At 37.3% G+C, this 17655-nt stretch overlaps 4 protein-coding genes across 6 annotated transcripts in view; 2 read left to right on the top strand and 2 right to left on the bottom strand.

Moving 5' to 3' along the window:
- Positions 1 to 167: 167 nt before the first annotated feature.
- Positions 168 to 3035, bottom strand: Metrn (meteorin). 2 transcript variants are annotated; one of them, XM_011649742.3, is made up of 4 exons: positions 2292 to 3035; positions 1305 to 1875; positions 957 to 1205; positions 168 to 866 (listed from the first exon to the last, which is right to left on the bottom strand). In XM_011649742.3, exons 1-3 carry the CDS (start codon positions 2384 to 2386, stop codon positions 990 to 992), a joined length of 882 nt encoding a protein of 293 aa, XP_011648044.2. In that variant the 5' UTR covers positions 2387 to 3035; the 3' UTR covers positions 168 to 866; positions 957 to 989. The 2 variants fall into 2 exon arrangements, with proteins under 2 accessions (XP_011648044.2, XP_011648043.2); XM_011649741.3 differs by having other exon boundaries at positions 168 to 1205; positions 2292 to 3032.
- A 709-nt stretch (positions 3036 to 3744) lies between these two features.
- LOC105434124 (uncharacterized) lies at positions 3745 to 5956 on the top strand. Its single transcript, XM_011649743.2, has 3 exons — positions 3745 to 3927; positions 4534 to 4722; positions 4881 to 5956. Exons 1-3 carry the CDS (start codon positions 3877 to 3879, stop codon positions 5109 to 5111), a joined length of 471 nt encoding a protein of 156 aa, XP_011648045.1. The 5' UTR covers positions 3745 to 3876; the 3' UTR covers positions 5112 to 5956.
- A 339-nt stretch (positions 5957 to 6295) lies between these two features.
- Sln (monocarboxylic acid transporter silnoon) lies at positions 6296 to 11244 on the bottom strand. Its single transcript, XM_011649744.3, has 7 exons — positions 10392 to 11244; positions 9644 to 9909; positions 9363 to 9506; positions 8925 to 9223; positions 8084 to 8742; positions 7501 to 7721; positions 6296 to 6563 (listed from the first exon to the last, which is right to left on the bottom strand). Exons 1-7 carry the CDS (start codon positions 10796 to 10798, stop codon positions 6385 to 6387), a joined length of 2175 nt encoding a protein of 724 aa, XP_011648046.2. The 5' UTR covers positions 10799 to 11244; the 3' UTR covers positions 6296 to 6384.
- Positions 11245 to 12872: 1628 nt separating this feature from the next.
- Nmdar1 (glutamate ionotropic receptor NMDA type subunit 1) overlaps positions 12873 to 17655 on the top strand; it is a 7299-nt gene continuing 2516 nt past the window's right edge. The window contains exons 1-12 of one of the 2 annotated variants that reach the window (XM_011649740.3): positions 12873 to 13054; positions 13869 to 14057; positions 14243 to 14494; positions 14763 to 14957; positions 15141 to 15241; positions 15435 to 15608; positions 15818 to 15931; positions 16040 to 16202; positions 16362 to 16572; positions 16768 to 16902; positions 17090 to 17247; positions 17338 to 17572. In XM_011649740.3, coding sequence (XP_011648042.2) covers positions 13881 to 14057; positions 14243 to 14494; positions 14763 to 14957; positions 15141 to 15241; positions 15435 to 15608; positions 15818 to 15931; positions 16040 to 16202; positions 16362 to 16572; positions 16768 to 16902; positions 17090 to 17247; positions 17338 to 17572 — 1915 coding nt within the window. In that variant the 5' untranslated portion in view covers positions 12873 to 13054; positions 13869 to 13880. Of the gene's footprint in view, positions 13059 to 13868; positions 14058 to 14242; positions 14495 to 14762; positions 14958 to 15140; positions 15242 to 15434; positions 15609 to 15817; positions 15932 to 16039; positions 16203 to 16361; positions 16573 to 16767; positions 16903 to 17089; positions 17248 to 17337; positions 17573 to 17655 lie in introns of both variants that reach the window. The other variant, XM_011649739.3, reaches the window with a different exon arrangement.

Genomic DNA, 17655 nt, shown 5'->3' with positions numbered 1-17655 from the left:
AATAAGTTAAGAAAATTGATTCATATTCTTCGAAATCATTGCGTGAATTAACAATGCAACAATATAAATTATATAACTCTGTCACTTATCGATTTCGGACTTATTATAGATTAGTCTCTATTATTTACACATTTTATACATTAAAAGTATGGACAGAGAGAGCATAGTTTCATATTCAAATATATTCTTTATTTTTATCGCACATATCTTTTACTATATTAACAAGAACAGCTATTCCGATCGGTATAGAAATTCATATAAAATGCATTTATTAAAATCTATACAAAATTGTTATCATTATAATCAATATAAACAAAATATTCTCAACTTTGTAGCGAACTATGTATTCGTCTAATATAAAGATTCGATGTACCTATTACTCTAATCGCACACTTTCTCTTGGCAACCGAAAAAGAAAAATTTGGCCATATTAATTCTATGAAAGTATTCAAGTAATTAAATTATGAATTAAAACTGAAAAGAACTTTATTTAAGAATTCCTTGAATCTTTAAGGAATGTAACGGTATAATAAAATCTTGAGCTTCGCGTAATTCCAAGTATATTTTATTCGGCAAAATTTTAATACGAGAAGCTCAGTTATTACGTTATGTAAAATAAGAAAATAGTAATAGTTATAAGAAGAAAAATAAAAATCATAAAAAACATGCTTAAGAAATTTTTCAAGGGAAAGCGAGCGATATCTGAGATATGTATAACTTTCTGTTTTCTAGAGTATTAAGACAAAGTGTGCTTTCTGTCTCTTCGTGCACGCTCCTTCTTGGTCCTCTTAATACAACAAATATCACAGTTTGGAGATCGACAGTCCGACAGTACACAATATGTACACAAAGAATGAATGTTTCCCCTGTACCGTTTTCAACAATATTATTACTGTTACGTTGATTTTGTAACTCGGCATTGTACCTCATATCTGCATCATTATACGATTCTTTACCGAGTTTTTCCAAGTCGATTCAGATCGCATTGACTAACTGTGGAGAACGCAGGGCGCATTGTCCATCTCGCGTATCATTTGCATCCATGTTTCCAGTCTAGGCGCGCACACCAAAATAAAGTCTCCAAGACGTCGTTTAGCCATTATCACAAATTCGCCGAGGCCGTGTCGCGCGTCGCACGTCATCGGTATTCTCACACGTATGCTTTTCTTGGCAGATGCCATTACATCGAGGTTACTCTCGTTACCCTGTAAATAAGCATTTTGTTTTACACTCGAGCTCATTCACGCTGAAAAAAGATTATGAAAGATCAAAAACAAAACATGTATTATCTCGTAAAACTTTACCTCCGCTTCCTGGGTCACGTAGCGTAGGAGCTTGGTGACCCTCAGTACCAATTCGGCAGTGTTCATCTCGAAGATTTGTTCGACGGCAGTGACAGTGCCTCTGGCCACCAGGTCACTCTGGCAATAAGCCTTGGCGATTTCCTCCATGGAGCAAGGCCTGCACTCCTCCTCCTCGTCTGGCACACGTAGTGTACCACCCTTCACTGAATTCGGTTCTAGATCATACTGCAATTTGACTTTAGCGTTTTTGAAGGAATAATCGTCTTCCGCCTCCATGTACAGCGCGGCTGTGTGCTTCCGCGAGCGAAAACATCGATGCGAGTAGTCATGCTTATTATCGGATGGAGAGTAGAGCTGTCTCAATTTGCCACCAACTTCCAGGAAGACCCGCACAGGTCCCGAAATCTTGACGCAAGCGCGAAAACCAGAATAATTGGAATGATGATTATTCGTGAACGAGGGTGGGAAGGAGAGGACTACTCTCAGAGCGTCATGAGGATAACGCCACAGCACCGTTCCCCGAGCACAGCGCAGGTACACCGGTCGGACACCGCCACCTTCTCCTCCACCGCTGTGCAAAGCATTTACATTTCAATTAATACATCTATCATTTATACAAATGTATCACAATGACAAAAATTAACAACAGCAATTTCGAAGAAAAGAATTGCCAAGAAAAAAATACTCGAGATAATTCATCAATATTAAACCGCGCCATATGTCTAATAGAAAGAGTAAGAATTATATTAACAGAATTATATTATTTTACACTATTAATATATAAAAATAAATATACCACGCGTTAAAAAATAATTTTTTTAACAAAATACGCAAATGAAAAAATTTGGAGCTGACGTCAGGGTTACAGCGACGCTCACTTCTGACTACGGCCGAGAGCCCGGAAATCATCTCAGCTGTTACGGCACTGGCTCGTGAAAGTTTGAGAGACGTGGAGAGGCCGCATTACGACGGGATAAAGATACCAACCTTCCGGACCAGTCGCACTGATCAGCGGTGGTATGCTCGTAGGCGGACACGCCGACAGAGATGAAAATGAGGACTGCAATCGCCGCACGAATCATTTTGCCTTTTTTTTTTTCCCTCTTTTACGATCGGCTGCGATGCGTCACATCTTCGGTGCCTCGTAGGCGCCTCCGCGGAGATAAATGGGGATGAGATTAAGTACTCGTGCGACAATCTATCGCGCGTTTACGAAGCATCTCCAGTCGGGAGCGCGTTATCGTTCGGGCGTCCCCGGGGAACGTCGAGATTTTCGGTGAGCACACTCTCTCTTCTCTCTCTTTCTCGAAAGGTATCCTCTTTCTCTCGGCACCGTTCCAGATGGTCCAGAGTGCCTCCACCTCGTCGAGAAGTTCAGCGTCACGCGACTTCGTTCGCGAGTCGTTCGAGGGAGATCCGTCACGGAAGAGGACACGCGGAAGACTCACGCGGAAGGGGGGGGCAAGGTGGTTCCCTATATGGCGGTCGATCCCGCGAGAACGCGCTCGCGAGGAACGTAAACAACGATTAATCGATGCCAAGGGTCCTCCCCTCGAAGACGCGCGACGCCTCGGGACGAGTTCGGGCGCCTCCCTCGCGAACGTGATCCGACGACGTGTGTCCACACTCCGCCGCGCACGGTACGCCTCGTCCGCTCTCCGAGGTCACATCCAGTCGTACGTCAGAACCAGTGCGGGGCAACTTCCTCTATTCTAAAATCTCTCCCCCGCGGGCTCTCCGCCGCTCTCTAACGGCACATGCGCAGTACGAGAACGCGCGGGTATACGCGCGCACGCCGTAACGAACGTTCACCGATTACGAGATCACCCGGCATCCCCACTAAAATCCTAAGTGGTCCTGGGCCGCCCGTTCACCGTCCATATCCACCATCCATCGCAGAACAAGTTCGACGGACAGCAATTTCTTTTTTTCTCTCTCTTTCTCTCTCTCTCTCTCTCTCTCTCTGGGACTTGATAGGACTGAGGCAGGATCGAAAAGGATTAAGCTGAGCGTACTCGAATGCAAGCGATACACACAAATACATTGTAACTTTGTATTCTTTTGATACACTTTGCAATTTTTTTAGTTTGAATTTTGGCAATTTGAAAAAATAATTGCCGATAAGAATGCTCTCTATCTTACCGACAGCAATATTTTAATTGATATCGAATATTTTTGCGGGGCATTAAACCATCGGTATTTCGCAGGCTGTGAAATTGAATATTTTTGAAAGTATTAAAAGAATGAATAGAAACCGTTCTTTTCAGCGTTGCGACCCCGTAAATTTTTGTTATCATTTTGTAATCCATTCTTTTTAATTCGCCGGGTTGTTCCGTGTCAATGTCACGGCATAAATACTTTATTGTGACGTTTTGTTGTATGGTGCAATTCCGTGTGTGATCCGCATAGATTAGCTCTGTCACATTATCTACGGAGCTTTGATGCTATTAAAGTTGGTGGCGCTGAGCGCGTGTATCGAAAAAGCTTATAATTGCTTGTTTCTTTGTTACGATTGTCATGTTTAACATTTCCGAATTGGAAATAATCTCGTTGGAGCAGCTCGATTCGAAGTATGGCTAAGACCAAAACAATTAGCAAAGGATGCCCCAAATGCGAACAGCAGGTACGTAGACGCGTTTTTATCATGTTTATTGAACTCGTACATTTTTTTTTTTTTTTAATATTCACACAAACAAAAGTGATCATTACACTATATCGTATATATTTATATAGTTATGTTCTATTTATATCATAATATTTTGAATCTGCATAAATAACTATTTTTTACTGTTTTATCAAATTTGTTCAACTTTTACGTTTGTTAATCTTTTTTTGTAGCAAAATTTAATATAGAAAATATTCGAGAATGAAATATGAGGCCATAATCTTTTGTGAACAAATTCATATTTCATGATTCATCGGGTCTGATTCATAAATTGAATGAGAAAAACAATGCTTATCAAATAATGTATAAATTATATATGTTTGTTTATGATATATTATCTTTAAAAATTTTATTAATAATATATTATAATAAAATTTTATTAATATATTATTAATATATTATTAATATATTATATGATTTTTTATAATTAAAAAAATTAAATATTTTATATTTATATCTACTGATATGTAAATCGATTGTATATAAATTACATCAAATTGAAAATATTATTTGTTAAAAATTTAATTAATTTGTAATAAATTTAACTGCTTCTCTTATCATAAGGTACCTGTTGCCTGCAAAGCTTGTCCCTGTGGACATTCCTTCTTCAATGCTCGACGCAATTCTATCAAAAGCCCTCCTAGCCCTGATGGTGGAGTAATGAAGACAAGAAGAACGAATCGAATTAAACGGGAGAAACCAAATTATTATGATGCTTTGGAATATGACAAACAAATGAAGAAAAGTGCTAAGGTAAAATAGAATATTGCTTCTTGGACTAAAACTTTTGCATAAATTTATTTAGTATATATGTAAAATATTAATATTTGTCTAATTTTTCAGTATAATATTTTGAAGGAATGTTCTTGTAATGTATATATATTTATAAAATATTTATTTTATGTTTTTAGATCAGGCGGACCACTGACAATACAAATGATATTGATTGTCGACAGTTAAATAAGAAGAAGAAACGAAAAGGGAAAGGGAAGGGCAAAAGTGGCAGTAACAGTGGTATGGGTGATGATGATGATGAAATGGATGGAATCAATGGATTATCTCCAGAAAAGCAACTTACTTGTTCTCTCATATTGCAAGAATTAAATAACAAGATGAGAGTGGTAGCCTGGAAGCCTACGTGAAGTCTATGCAATATAGATATATATTTATCTTTGACGATCTCAATGACTATTAATCTGATGTGATTATTTTGCTATATGTGATGATGATGTGCAAATGGAAGAGTTCATTATGTGTGCATTGATCTATGAAAATTTAAGTTACCAAACTTATATAAATTTGAGTATCTATACTGAAATAACTGCCATAATAGGCTCTCTCTCCAATTGGTGATAATTTATGTCATACTTATGAATTATTTTTTTTTTTTATTGTGATTAAGAATATTGTTATTTTCAAAGTATCTGCATATGAAATGAACTTATAACCTTAGATTATATATCCTATTTGTATTCCATATTCCACATTTAGCGCTAAATATAATTATCTAACACTTGAAATTATTTTTTAAATTATATTTGGCAGGAAAGTCTTAGATAATACTGAATAATCGGATTTATAATCAAACTGCCATATATATATATAGCGCTCAATGTAGAATATAAATACTAACTTTAATATGAACAAAATCTTTCGAGATTATTTATAGCAATCATTATATTTATATATATCTTTTGAAGATTAAAAGACGAAATACGTAAAAGTAATGACTCAATATATTCTTTATGTAAATACCTAGGTCTATTTAAAAAGAATTTATGTACATTATTACATATATTGTAAAAAAATTAGATTGTCATTTTATAAATATGTACATCTATTCAAAACATCAACTTATTTTTTTGTATAATAGTCATCCTTTCATTTTACGATGTTTATATTAAGAGCATTAAATTAATAATAAAAAATTTTGTATATAATTGTAATATGTAAAATGTAAATAATAAAGACGAACAGGATAAAGAAATTTGAGAAAATTTTATTTTCAAGCATGTTTATTGTTCGTGAGACATATGTAACTTATGAACAATCTTGTTTGCACATTCATGAAGCATGTGTAAATCTAAAACTTTCATTGAATATTATTTGCATTTATTAGAAGGAACGTTTGATGGAAATATTGAAAGTATTGTTGGAAGAGTGGGAAGGAAGGAATGCTTGAAGAATAATTTGAGACTGATAAAATGTGTGGAGTTTTAATCTATTTATTCAATTGTATTTATCTAATAACGCTATATAATATCCTGTCGCAATATAAAAGAAGGCAAGGAGTCAATCATGGAAAAGTTCAATAAGCGTCGTAACATTCTTTTTGTGACAACTGTTACGATTTATTTATTTTCCTATTACACATTAAATTACTTTATAGTCAACGATCACATTTTTCAAAATAATTTACCCTTTCATGGTAGTGTCTCCCTGACGATTATTATTCTCGGCGTTCACGGGCAGCTTTGTTGGATTTGTTTGGTTCTCGTTAAAAACCAAGAGCAGAGGTAAACCTCCTATGACCATACATGTGCCCATACACAAAAAACACACGGTATAGCTACCAGTTACATCGCGGAGGTAACCTGCAACAATTTTTTTATTATATAATTGAAAATGCAAATGTTAGTTACAAATATATGTAAAGGAAAAAGACAAAATTATGTAAAGATATAAGTGAAAACGTCAATTCAGATGTACAATGCATATAATTCAAATTAAAAAAAAAAAGAGATATAAATATACATTTTAATTTTACTTTATTTCTCTTGACAAAATTTATATATATATATATATATATATATATATATATATATATAATATTATAATTTCTTTTTCACAATCTAATTTAGAATTCGTTTGGAATTAAATAAGATTTCGCTTTTATCTCATTATCAGTTGACCTGACATTTTCTTCGAAGAAAAATTGATTTCAAATCAGTAACGGCTGCAGTATTTTATCTATTTTAAAATCACCCGAGCACAGTATACAACATTGTACAAGAGAAAAGTTTATTATGATAAAAAATATTATGTTAAAGCAAAATTATTCAAAATATAATTTAAATCTGACAAAAGCAAGGAAGATAAATGATATGTCTTCAAAGGAAATATAATTTCGAAATAATTTTAAAAAAATTAATAAAATAAAGATCTCCAACAAAACATAGCCAGTGCGTTTGTGTACACAGCTTATATATACGTGTGCACGTATAGCTTTTATATTTTTATCTCCGCACTCTTCGAAGTAATTATGCAGATAATTAATGGGATGTATAGTACAATATGTGGCTCCATATTTTCCCCGTTATCTTTGAAGTCGCATGAGATGATTGCACGCGTGTATATTTTTCCACGATATACTTACACAGGATAGTCGATAGATGAGTTCAGATTAAAAGAGGGAAAGGGAGGAAGAGGGAAAGAGGGAAAAAGAGGAGAGGAATTTTCTCGAACCGAATTAAAGGGTATCTGCCTTTGGGCAATGATTTCAGGAGGCAATTCTGGGTGAAAAAGCGGTACCTGTGAGAGGCGGAATGGAGATCGCCCCGAAGCTCTGGAACATCCTCACGAGACCATAGCTGGACGATATTTTGTCGGTGCCGTATTGATCGGCGAGCAGGACGGGAACTAGGAGGAACCAACAGCCTAGGCACAACCCGTACATGCCGACAGAACACGCCAATACGTAAAAGGAATGAGCCATCGGGATCGCCAGAACAGCCACGCCAGCGCCCACCACACTGCTCGATGAACAAAAAGAGATATAAGCGATCAATGATCGCGCCTTCGTCGCGAAAAAATCCGTCTAAAGACAGATTTTTCAAAGCGGACATCGCTCGGGATAATTGTTTAATTGTTTGTTCATTAGATATTCAAATATCGAAATCATAATCGAAGTGGCGATGACAGTTTCTTCCTCAGGATCTTAGAATATCTTCTAATCGCGTTCATTTATAATTTTGAAAATGAAGCAAACAGAAGCGATCCATAGGTATTTTCCAGAGTCAATATTTTTAATTTTTATCAGGATAATAATTGCTTCTTGTTTCAATATTTCACAATATTGTCTGTTTTTTTTTAGCGTGGATTAAAATTCGCTCACCTTCCAATGTATCCTTTCCGCCGGTCGAACAACTTGAGATCCGAGAGCCAGCCGAGGCCGAGTCTGCCGCACAGATCGAAGACGGCGGAGATGGCCACCAGGTAGCCAGCCTCCGACTTTGTGTAACCGGCGGCGTGGACGTATGCTGGCAAATAGTACAGCATGTACGGGCTACCAGTGGACATCAGGCTAACGGAAAAGCACATCATGATGAACTGCGGGTTTTTCAGCAACGACAGATCGAGATAGCGCGTTAATCTCTGCATAAACGTGATCTTGGGTTCTGTCGATGCTGTCAGCGTCAAGGACGGCATCCTGCTCGGCGGCGAGGGCGGCGGCTGTTGCTGTTGCTGTTCCGACGGAGCCATCGCTGTCACAGACGATCTCAACGACCTAAGCGATGATCTGGCTGCCTTGTACACGCATGTCGAATCCGTCGACAAATCCTCGACGCTGTGCAGAATGCTGGAACTGCGTATCTTGGAGATGGGCTTCATACGGAGACCTTCCCCCATCACGTCCTTTTCCTCATCGCTGTCAGTTAGCTCGACCGCCACCACGCTGTTTTGATGGAACAGCTCGTTCAACATGTTGTGTCGAGCAGTCGAGTCATTGGCGAACAGCAGTTCCAACTTTTGTTGCTTCGATTTATCCTGATCCTAAGAAATAACCGTTAACTCCTAAATTGATCCGCCATTGATTTATTACAATCGATATTGCTCATTTATTGTTGTAAGTTGATTGATAATAATTTCTTTATAGAAAAAATATATAATTGTATATATTATAAATAATGTAATAATAGATATAAGTATAATTCCGGATAACTTTTGGATTATACCTGTTCTTTTAATTCCTTCTCGACCTTCTCTACCGAGATGTCTTCCTCAGGAATATAATTTTCGTCCAGTGGTCGATACAAGGTCGCGCTGACACATACGTGCAGCATACAACCGCCCAACAGCAATATCGTGCCATGAAAGCCAAAGTTCCTCACCAGAAATTCGATCAGAAGCGGGAATACGAAGCTACCCGCGGCAGTGCCGGATACGCAGATACCGTTTGCTAGGGCGCGATGCTTGTCGAAGTACTGCGATACCAAGATTATACCTGGCGTCGTCGATAAGCCACCACCGATACCTGCAAGGACACTTTTCACTTTGGTTTCTCGATGAGAAGACTCGAAACCGCCGCACGACGACGCGATACGTAAAACGAGAGAAAGGAGATCGACCGGAGAGAAGAGCGAGGTAACAAAAATCGAAAATATTCAGCGAACCTGTCAGCACTCCAAATGTAAAAAAGAGGTGTATCAATCGCGTGGCAAAGTAACTAGTTGTAAGTCCTAGGGCGCAGAAAAGTCCTCCCACGAAAACCACCGTTCGACAACTGTACTTCTGGCAGAGCATACTCGTCACCGGAGCTGCGAAACGAAGCATCGATTTAGTTGCTATCTCGATTAAGCATTAGAGGTCACCATATCGGCAGCCGACGATGACGCTACCCTGAGCGAGGAGCGAAAGGTCGCGGGGACGGGAAAGCCCGAAGGGGATGACTCACCAAGCGCTAGACATAGGCACGTCAGAATCGCCGGTATCCAGGACGCGACCGAGGCGGATGAATCCTTGAATGTCTCCATGACCTCGACGTAGAGCACGCCGTAAGACTTGACTAGCCCGGTCACCCAGAACTGCACGAAGAAGGCGCCGAACACCACCACCCAGCCGTAACCGCCGTCCAGCGGGACGTACGTGGTGTTCCGGGGTTTCCTAGTATCGCTTTTCTGCCGAGATTTTTTTCGTTTCGGTACCGCATACCTGGCAGACCTGGGAGACCAATATCGAAAGCCTTACTCGACTGAATAATCATTCGCAAAGGGCGACTATGTAAGTTTCATTAAAATTCAATTTTATTCGTAGGAGCAAAATCAGGATAAGATTCACACGTGGAAAGAATCGCATAAGTTGACATAAGAGAAATGGGTACATGCAATTTAACTTAAAGTTTACAGACTAAAACTAAATATATACTTTTGTTATTGGGTCTTTCCGCGCTTGTATTCTTTATATTGATTGAGATTTACTATGTTTTTTTCCATCTATTCGTTATCGTTTTTTCAGAATTCACCTAAAAATCACCGACACACTTTTTGCATGCAGCCGCTCGATGACAACAATAAACAACGCATTCAAATAAACAAGGAAGAATCAAACACGTTTAATGGATTGTCGCAAGCACGTGCACAATCGGCACTGGACGTCCCGATACCTGATCAACACACCCCTGACATATTCACTCCGACACCGACCTGAGCTCCCTGGATTTAGCGATGAGCGGCCGGGCAGTGAGGCTGGATATCGTCAGCAGGTTGTCGTTGTCCTCGTCCTCGACGACAGTGCCCTCGGGGCTCTGCAGGTGCGGTGGTACGATCGGCGTCGACGTCGCCGTTGCCTGCACCGCCAGGGAGGCCGGCCGTTTCGGCGATGGCGCCCCGGCGGCGACGCCGCCGCTCAGGTCGAACACCGGCGCCGAGTGGATGGAGAATAGCGAGCCCAGCTGAGTCGCCGGCTGATCATTCATATTCTCGTCGATGATCGCGCTGCCGGTGACAGCCATCTCCTGGGACGCTGCCGCGGTGACACCGACATCGATGTCGGCGAGCAGGCTCGACGCCCGACACGCGTCCTGAAAGCTCCATTCCCGTGGTAGCGACATGTTTCCTCGGCGGCTTCCTCGGCGGAACCGGGGGGACCGTAATACATTGGATTATGTTGCTTGGTTGATCGCGCGTGGTTTATTTGCTTCTCGGTCTCTCTGATCGTCCGAGCTCTGTCCTCGCGCTCTGTGTCAACCTCGCCTGGTTCACCCTCGCCTGCTTCTCCACTGATAGGAGAACGGACCTGTCTCGAACCTGGTGACGTCTACTTGTTCTAGGAGCGCTGTTACAATTATACAATTCTCTTGTATTTCTCTTTCTTTTCTCTTGACTCTTTCCTTTTGATACCGCAAGCCCCTCAGTGAGGAGGGCTTCCGGTGTCTCTTGTGTTGGCTCTCGAAGATGACAAAGACGACGAACTTGGAGAATAAAAATGTCAATGATCCACGGTCAGCGTTTTCCTGTCTGGCTGCCAAAAGCACTTCTTCCGACTTTGCTTAACTTAGACTGAGACTCTCGCTGAACACGAGTGGGGTGCGCACGCAGACTGGTGGAGGGTTGCTACTAACTGGAAATTTACAGTGGGATCGATACGTCGGTGACGCTGACGCGCAAAGGCATCTTCACGGAAATCACCCGCGACCCACGTGCAAACTACTGTACAGGGGGGAAAAATTACGCGTGTAACGAACGCGAGACAAAATCCATCATTTTCGAGCGAGTGAAACTGGGTTACATGAATATGGAGCTATACGAAGTCTTCTGATAAAAGAGAGAAAGAGAGAATAAAACAAATTACTACATTTGAAGCATCTTATATATATAGAATTAAAGTTGCAAAAATGCAGTTGAATAAAATCTGATTCGTTTGACAAAAATAGAACTTACTCAAATGCAAATCTATTTCATTTGCTATGGCCAATATTATTGCATTCACATAGAAAGAGAAAAGAATAGTTTAAAATATTTTATATATAAAGTCTTAACAATTGAATAAAATTTAATACATTAAAAAAAATCAAAATTGTTTAGATTATTGCAATTCAATAATTGAATTTTAATTTTATTTATTCTATTTACAAGAGAAATGCAAAACTTTATGATAAAAGAAAGAATAATAAGTCACTGCTCATAGAATCTTATATGAAATGTTAGCGATCGTAATTGTTTCTAAAAAAGATTACTATTTTGAAAAACACAAATATTTTGGTAAAAATGTTGTATTTCTTTCACGTAATGGGTAATTTTTATTAAAAGCATCTATTATATAAAAGTTTAAAATCGAAAATTTTGATATATATTATATAATTAAATAAACAATTTATATGTTTATAGAGATATAAAAATATCTGTTAGTCAATTTAAAAATTGCGATTTTAAATACTACATCTAAAATTGTAATGTTTACATACTTTTGTCAGCATATTACTTATTATTTTAATAAATTTTAAAATTTCTTTGGCCTAGAATAATCGCTGATCATTCGAAAACGTTGTATTCAAAATCTCATTAGAAAGTGTTTTGCATTGCGGTTTAAGCTGATTGTCTCCCCGGCGTTGGCCTTCGCCTGTCATTACGTCATCTAGCGTGCGCTGCTCGCCCTGGATTGCCGTAATTACCTGGTAACAGCAATTGTGGAAAAAGTTTGCGCAGAGATAATCATTTCGCGAATTGCTGCATCGAGATATCATATAATTACGCATGCCAATAAGACAAGAAAAAGATGAAGGGTTGTGATATGCTACTGATTACTTGTCATTATTTAATCCGATTATTCAGCATCGTTTGCGACAGTTTTGTCGAAAAAGAATCAAATTATCTCGTTAATTTATTTCTTAAAATAATATCGTATCTGTTTATAAGAGGTGAATTATATATATATATATATATATATATATATATATATATATATAATTCGATAATTCTAGAGAGAGTGATGTAACGATGCTGGATAAAGATTAAAAGTAACAATAAAGAGTATTAATAATAAATATTGAAATATATTGCAGCAGACCATTTCGCGAGTAGCAACATTTGAATTTGGCGATTTCTTGATCACACCCTGTGACTTCTACGCGCAGCATCCGACCGGATCAATGACAAATCTCCGTCTACATTCTATGCGCTCGCGCTCTATCTCGAGGTATTAGCACTTGGGCTGTTCCAAAGTGCGCTACCCTCGGGTGTGGATCGGTTTGGACATGTAATAGACAGTAGGAGACTCCGAGTGGATCCTTGGAGATCCGTCTCGCTTCGGACGAGAGATTCGGACGAGACATCTAAGATAGGGTGCATATATTAAAACGTCGGGAAGCGTGAGTGAGTTGCTTAAGTTTCATTTTTTCAGATGCGCGAATCACAATTAAAATCAGTGCAGTTTTTGATGACAATAGCGATTATTATTTTCGAATACACATTTATACGACGCGAGGAAATACACATATAAGTTCGTAAATCGTCACTTAAACCTTGATTCAAATATAAATATGAATCCAAAATGGATAAAATAGATAGAGAAGCGCAAATAAATGCAGTTAAAATAGCGTTAATTTATTTGACATTATGAAAATACGCAAAACTTTCATCTGTGAAAATGGGCGGAGGCTGTTGATGCTAGAAAGGGATATAAAATTATCAATAATAATATCAGTAATTCTTTCAATCTTTAGTAGTAAATGAAAGTTAACGGAAAAGCATAATTTATAATTTTAAATTAATTCTAACCAAATATATTTTTTTAAAATCTGTCAGTTCGAAGATTAAATAATTTAATACATAATTAAATTAATGAATTGAATTGTAATAAATGATGTTATTTATTATACCTGAAAAATAAAAATTAATTCTTCAATATTTTATGATAAAAACACATTATATTTTAAATTAAATTAAAAATATATAAAAAATCTAAAGCGATTAGAAAACTTTATTAATTAATTGCCGATTGTTTAATATTGTTTGTCATTAATTTCATAATTTTAGTGAAAGAATTAATTTAAGAATTAATTAAATCAATCTTTTGTGAAATGCTAAATTAGAGAATATATATTATTATAAATTATTTTACTTTGTTTATAAATTTCAATTATCAAATTAATAATTTTTGTTATTATCGTGATTTTTTTACAGGGTGACTGCACAATGACGAAATTACGTGTGAAGACCGTGCTGTCACTCCTCTTTATCATTTTGCACAATGCTCCGCGTTTAGGACTCGTCCTTGCCAGGACGATGAACTATAATAACCCAAGTTACTTCAAAATCGGCGGAGTTTTATCCAATGTCGACAGCAAGGAGCATTTCGAAAAAACGATTGACGTAAGATTAATAATAATGATTTTGCATAATAATATATAATAATATTATATATGTAATAATTTAATTTTTCATAATGTTTATTAACTTGTCTCTAGGAAGAGACAAGTTTTACGTTATACGTTGTTATACATGTTATACATGACCACATGTTCATATATTGAATTTGTATATATATCTAATTTCAGCACCTCAATTTCGATTTCCAATACGTCAATAAAGGGGTTACATATAAGCATACCGTAATCGAGTTGGATTCCAATCCTATCAGAACTGCGTTGAGTGTCTGCAGATCTCTGATAGCCGAACAGGTCTACGCGGTGGTGGTGTCGCACCCGCTTACAGGCGATTTGTCACCGGCAGCGGTTTCGTACACGAGCGGCTTCTATCACATACCCGTGATCGGCATATCGTCCAGAGATTCCGCTTTCTCGGACAAAGTACGTGGGATAATTAGAAATATAATTTGCAGTGACACGGTAGCGTAAATTAATGCAAGATAAAATAAAATCAGAAAAAAGATTAATCTCTTAAAACCAAACAAAAAGTCTAGAAGTTTTTTCTAGAAGTTATATAAGTTTAAAATATTTTTAGAAAAATAAATGAAAAATTTAATACATTAGTAGGCTAATTATATCATATTATCTAATAATGTAAAAAATGATTTTGCATTATACTGAATGTATTCGATTGTTGTTGTCTTTGCAGAACATCCACGTCTCATTTTTGCGCACTGTACCGCCGTATTCTCATCAAGCGGATGTTTGGGTAGAATTGTTGAAGCACTTCAACTATATGAAGATCATCTTCATTCATAGCTCTGACACGGACGGCCGTGCCCTCCTCGGACGTTTCCAAACGACGTCGCAGAATTTGGAGGATGATGTAGAAATCAAAGTGCACGTACGTTGTATATCAATTTTTTTCTTATTGCAAATTATTCTATTTATTAATTTTACTATTGTAATTTTTAAGTATATTATAATATATAAACTTTTTATATTTTGTATATTTTTCGATAATTATGTAACGCTATTACATCATATAAAAAAAGGAAGAAATACTATTACTAGTTATTATTTTTAGGTTGAGTCAGTTATCGAGTTCGAGCCGGGATTACACAACTTCGAGGAACAGTTGAGGGAGATGAAAAGCGCGCAGGCCAGAGTCTGCCTCATGTATGCCTCGTAAGTACCCTTTAATATTTATGAATTTTAACAATTACAGTAAAATAAAAATATCAAAAAGCAGAAATAAATTTTTATTTTAAAATAATAATATGAGAAATCATTCTTAAATATTTCATATCGGATCTTAATTGTATTAATTATCGGATTTTAATTGCGGAGATATTTAAATAATTCTTTTGGATGTATATAGGAAAAAGGACGCAGAAGTGATCTTCAACGACGCTGCCAGTCTGAACATGACTGGTGCCGGTTACGTATGGATTGTTACTGAGCAAGCGTTGGACGCGCCGAATGCGCCGGATGGTTTATTGGGGCTAAAGCTGATCAATGCTACTCAAGAAAAATCGCATATAACCGATAGTCTGTTAGTGCATCCATGTTTTAACTTGGTTTCTATTGAGTTGTATTTCTTGCTTTCAATTTACTTGAAATATTTTTTAAGCTTATTCGATCAATAATTAACGATCACAGCTAAAGATTTTCTTATGAACTGATGGATCTTATATCTAAGAAGTTTTCGAATTGTTGGAGGCTTTCCTTTCCGCTATATTTATTTCTCTGCTTGTTGTTTAGATACGTTCTTGTATCCGCGCTGCGAGCGATGAATCAGACGGAGAAAATCACCGAGGCACCGAAGGATTGTAGTGATTCCGGCTCCATATGGGAAACCGGCAAGAGTCTTTTCCAGTATGATCACTATTATCCATTTGAAAAATTCTAACTTTTTCTACAACGTAAAATCTCTAATAACAAAAGTTCTCGGGTTATCTATATTTTTCATTATTGTTTCTTCAGATATATTCGTAAAGAAGTATTACCACATGGTTCGACTGGTCGAGTGGCATTTGATGACAACGGAGATCGCATATTCGCCGAATATGATATAGTCAACATTCAGTATAAAGGTCCGAACAATAATAAGACACAAGTATCCGTCGGCCAGTACTTTTATCCTGCTGTGAGTAGATAGTCCAAAGTAAATGAACATGTGATTTCATAGTTTGATCTTATATGCAAGATTGTTTCAAGTATGATTTCGAGATTCATGGAATGAGACTTTAAGATCTGATTATGGACGATCCTAAATGTAACGTAATTTTTTGTTGTTGTTGGATAGAATGGTACCAAAATGAAACTGCGAGTGAACGAGTCCAAAATTATATGGCCGGGCCGTTTGAAGACCAAACCCGAGGGCTTCATGATTCCCACGCATCTCAAGGTGTTAACCATCGAGGAGAAGCCATTCGTTTACGTTCGCGAATTGCCTGAAAGCGAGAACAAGTGCTTGCCCGAAGAAATCGCATGTCCTCATTTCAATATGACAGACGGTGCGTTGCTATTAATCGATCGATTAAAGAGTTCGAAGTTCGGTTCAAATTGCCTGAGAAATTAATTTGCTAATAAATATTACCATAGCTCAAACTAATCATCAACTTCTGTTGAGAAAATTTGACACCAGATTGACAGCATTTCAGCAGGCTATTTAAAAAATGTAATGAAATATAATTAATTTTTCTCGACAGATAAACAAATATTTTGTTGCAAAGGATATTGCATGGACTTATTAAAGGAGCTATCGAAAACAATTAACTTTACGTATAGCTTAGCTTTGTCACCGGACGGTCAATTTGGCAGCTACGTAATCAAAAACACTTCGGGTAAGTAACTGGATAGAATTATAATAATGTTATAAAGTATTAAATTTGTAAAAAAAAAATTATATAAATATTTAAAGAATCAATATTCTCTTTCAAGTTTTTAGACATTAAGAAATTAATAATTAAAATTCCTACATTATATTATTATTTTTTGTTCCTTTTCTCATGTATCAATTTACACTAAAAGTCGGAGGAAAGAAAGAATGGACGGGTCTTATCGGCGAGATAGTGAACGAACGCGCAGATATGATCGTCGCACCGTTAACGATCAATCCCGAACGCGCCGAGTTCATTGAGTTCAGCAAACCATTCAAATATCAAGGCATCACTATTCTTGAAAAGAAGGTATATAATGCTTCTCTTTAACTTTGAAATTATAATAAAAGTTACTACGTTTTATGTCAAAAATAAATACGCCTATTTTTTTTAATTTAGCCTTCAAGGTCATCGACTTTGGTCTCTTTCTTACAACCGTTTAGCAACACTCTTTGGATCCTCGTGATGGTATCGGTGCACGTGGTGGCGCTGGTCTTGTATCTGCTCGACCGATTTTCACCCTTCGGTAGATTCAAACTCGCCAACACCGATGGCACCGAGGAAGATGCCCTCAATTTATCCAGTGCTATTTGGTTCGCCTGGGGTGTATTATTAAACAGCGGTATAGGAGAAGGTAACAAATCTTGCATCCTTTTCCTGTTTACTTTATCGGACTTTATTCCCTTGGAGAGAGAAAAAATTTAAGAAAAAAAAAGA

This window comes from Pogonomyrmex barbatus, unplaced genomic scaffold (genome assembly GCF_055798465.1).
Source record: "Pogonomyrmex barbatus isolate J1 unplaced genomic scaffold, ASM5579846v1 scaffold7, whole genome shotgun sequence".
Classification (NCBI taxonomy): Eukaryota; Metazoa; Arthropoda; class Insecta; order Hymenoptera; family Formicidae; genus Pogonomyrmex; species Pogonomyrmex barbatus.
The sequence above is the reverse complement of the archived record's forward strand: the minus strand, read 5'-3'. Positions and strand labels throughout refer to the sequence as shown.

What these genes read in the sequence shown, in the direction of transcription:
- Sln (XM_011649744.3), bottom strand. Translation starts at nt 10,798, where the DNA reads ATGTCGCTACCACGGGAATGGAGCTTTCAGGACGCGTGTCGGGCGTCG. An exon ending in TACATTTGGAGTGCTGACAG is followed by an intron (nt 9,224 to 9,362) that starts GTTCGCTGAATA and finishes GTGTCCTTGCAG; the next exon opens with GTATCGGTGGTGGCTTATCG. An exon ending in CTCCATTCCGCCTCTCACAG is followed by an intron (nt 6,564 to 7,500) that starts GTACCGCTTTTT and finishes AAATTGTTGCAG; the next exon opens with GTTACCTCCGCGATGTAACT.
- Metrn (XM_011649742.3), bottom strand. Translation starts at nt 2,386, where the DNA reads ATGATTCGTGCGGCGATTGCAGTCCTCATTTTCATCTCTGTCGGCGTG. An exon ending in CAGTGCGACTGGTCCGGAAG is followed by an intron (nt 1,876 to 2,291) that starts GTTGGTATCTTT and finishes TGCTTTGCACAG; the next exon opens with CGGTGGAGGAGAAGGTGGCG. An exon ending in ACGTGACCCAGGAAGCGGAG is followed by an intron (nt 1,206 to 1,304) that starts GTAAAGTTTTAC and finishes GCTTATTTACAG; the next exon opens with GGTAACGAGAGTAACCTCGA.
- LOC105434124 (XM_011649743.2), top strand. Translation starts at nt 3,877, where the DNA reads ATGGCTAAGACCAAAACAATTAGCAAAGGATGCCCCAAATGCGAACAG. An exon ending in GCCCCAAATGCGAACAGCAG is followed by an intron (nt 3,928 to 4,533) that starts GTACGTAGACGC and finishes TCTTATCATAAG; the next exon opens with GTACCTGTTGCCTGCAAAGC. An exon ending in AAATGAAGAAAAGTGCTAAG is followed by an intron (nt 4,723 to 4,880) that starts GTAAAATAGAAT and finishes TTATGTTTTTAG; the next exon opens with ATCAGGCGGACCACTGACAA.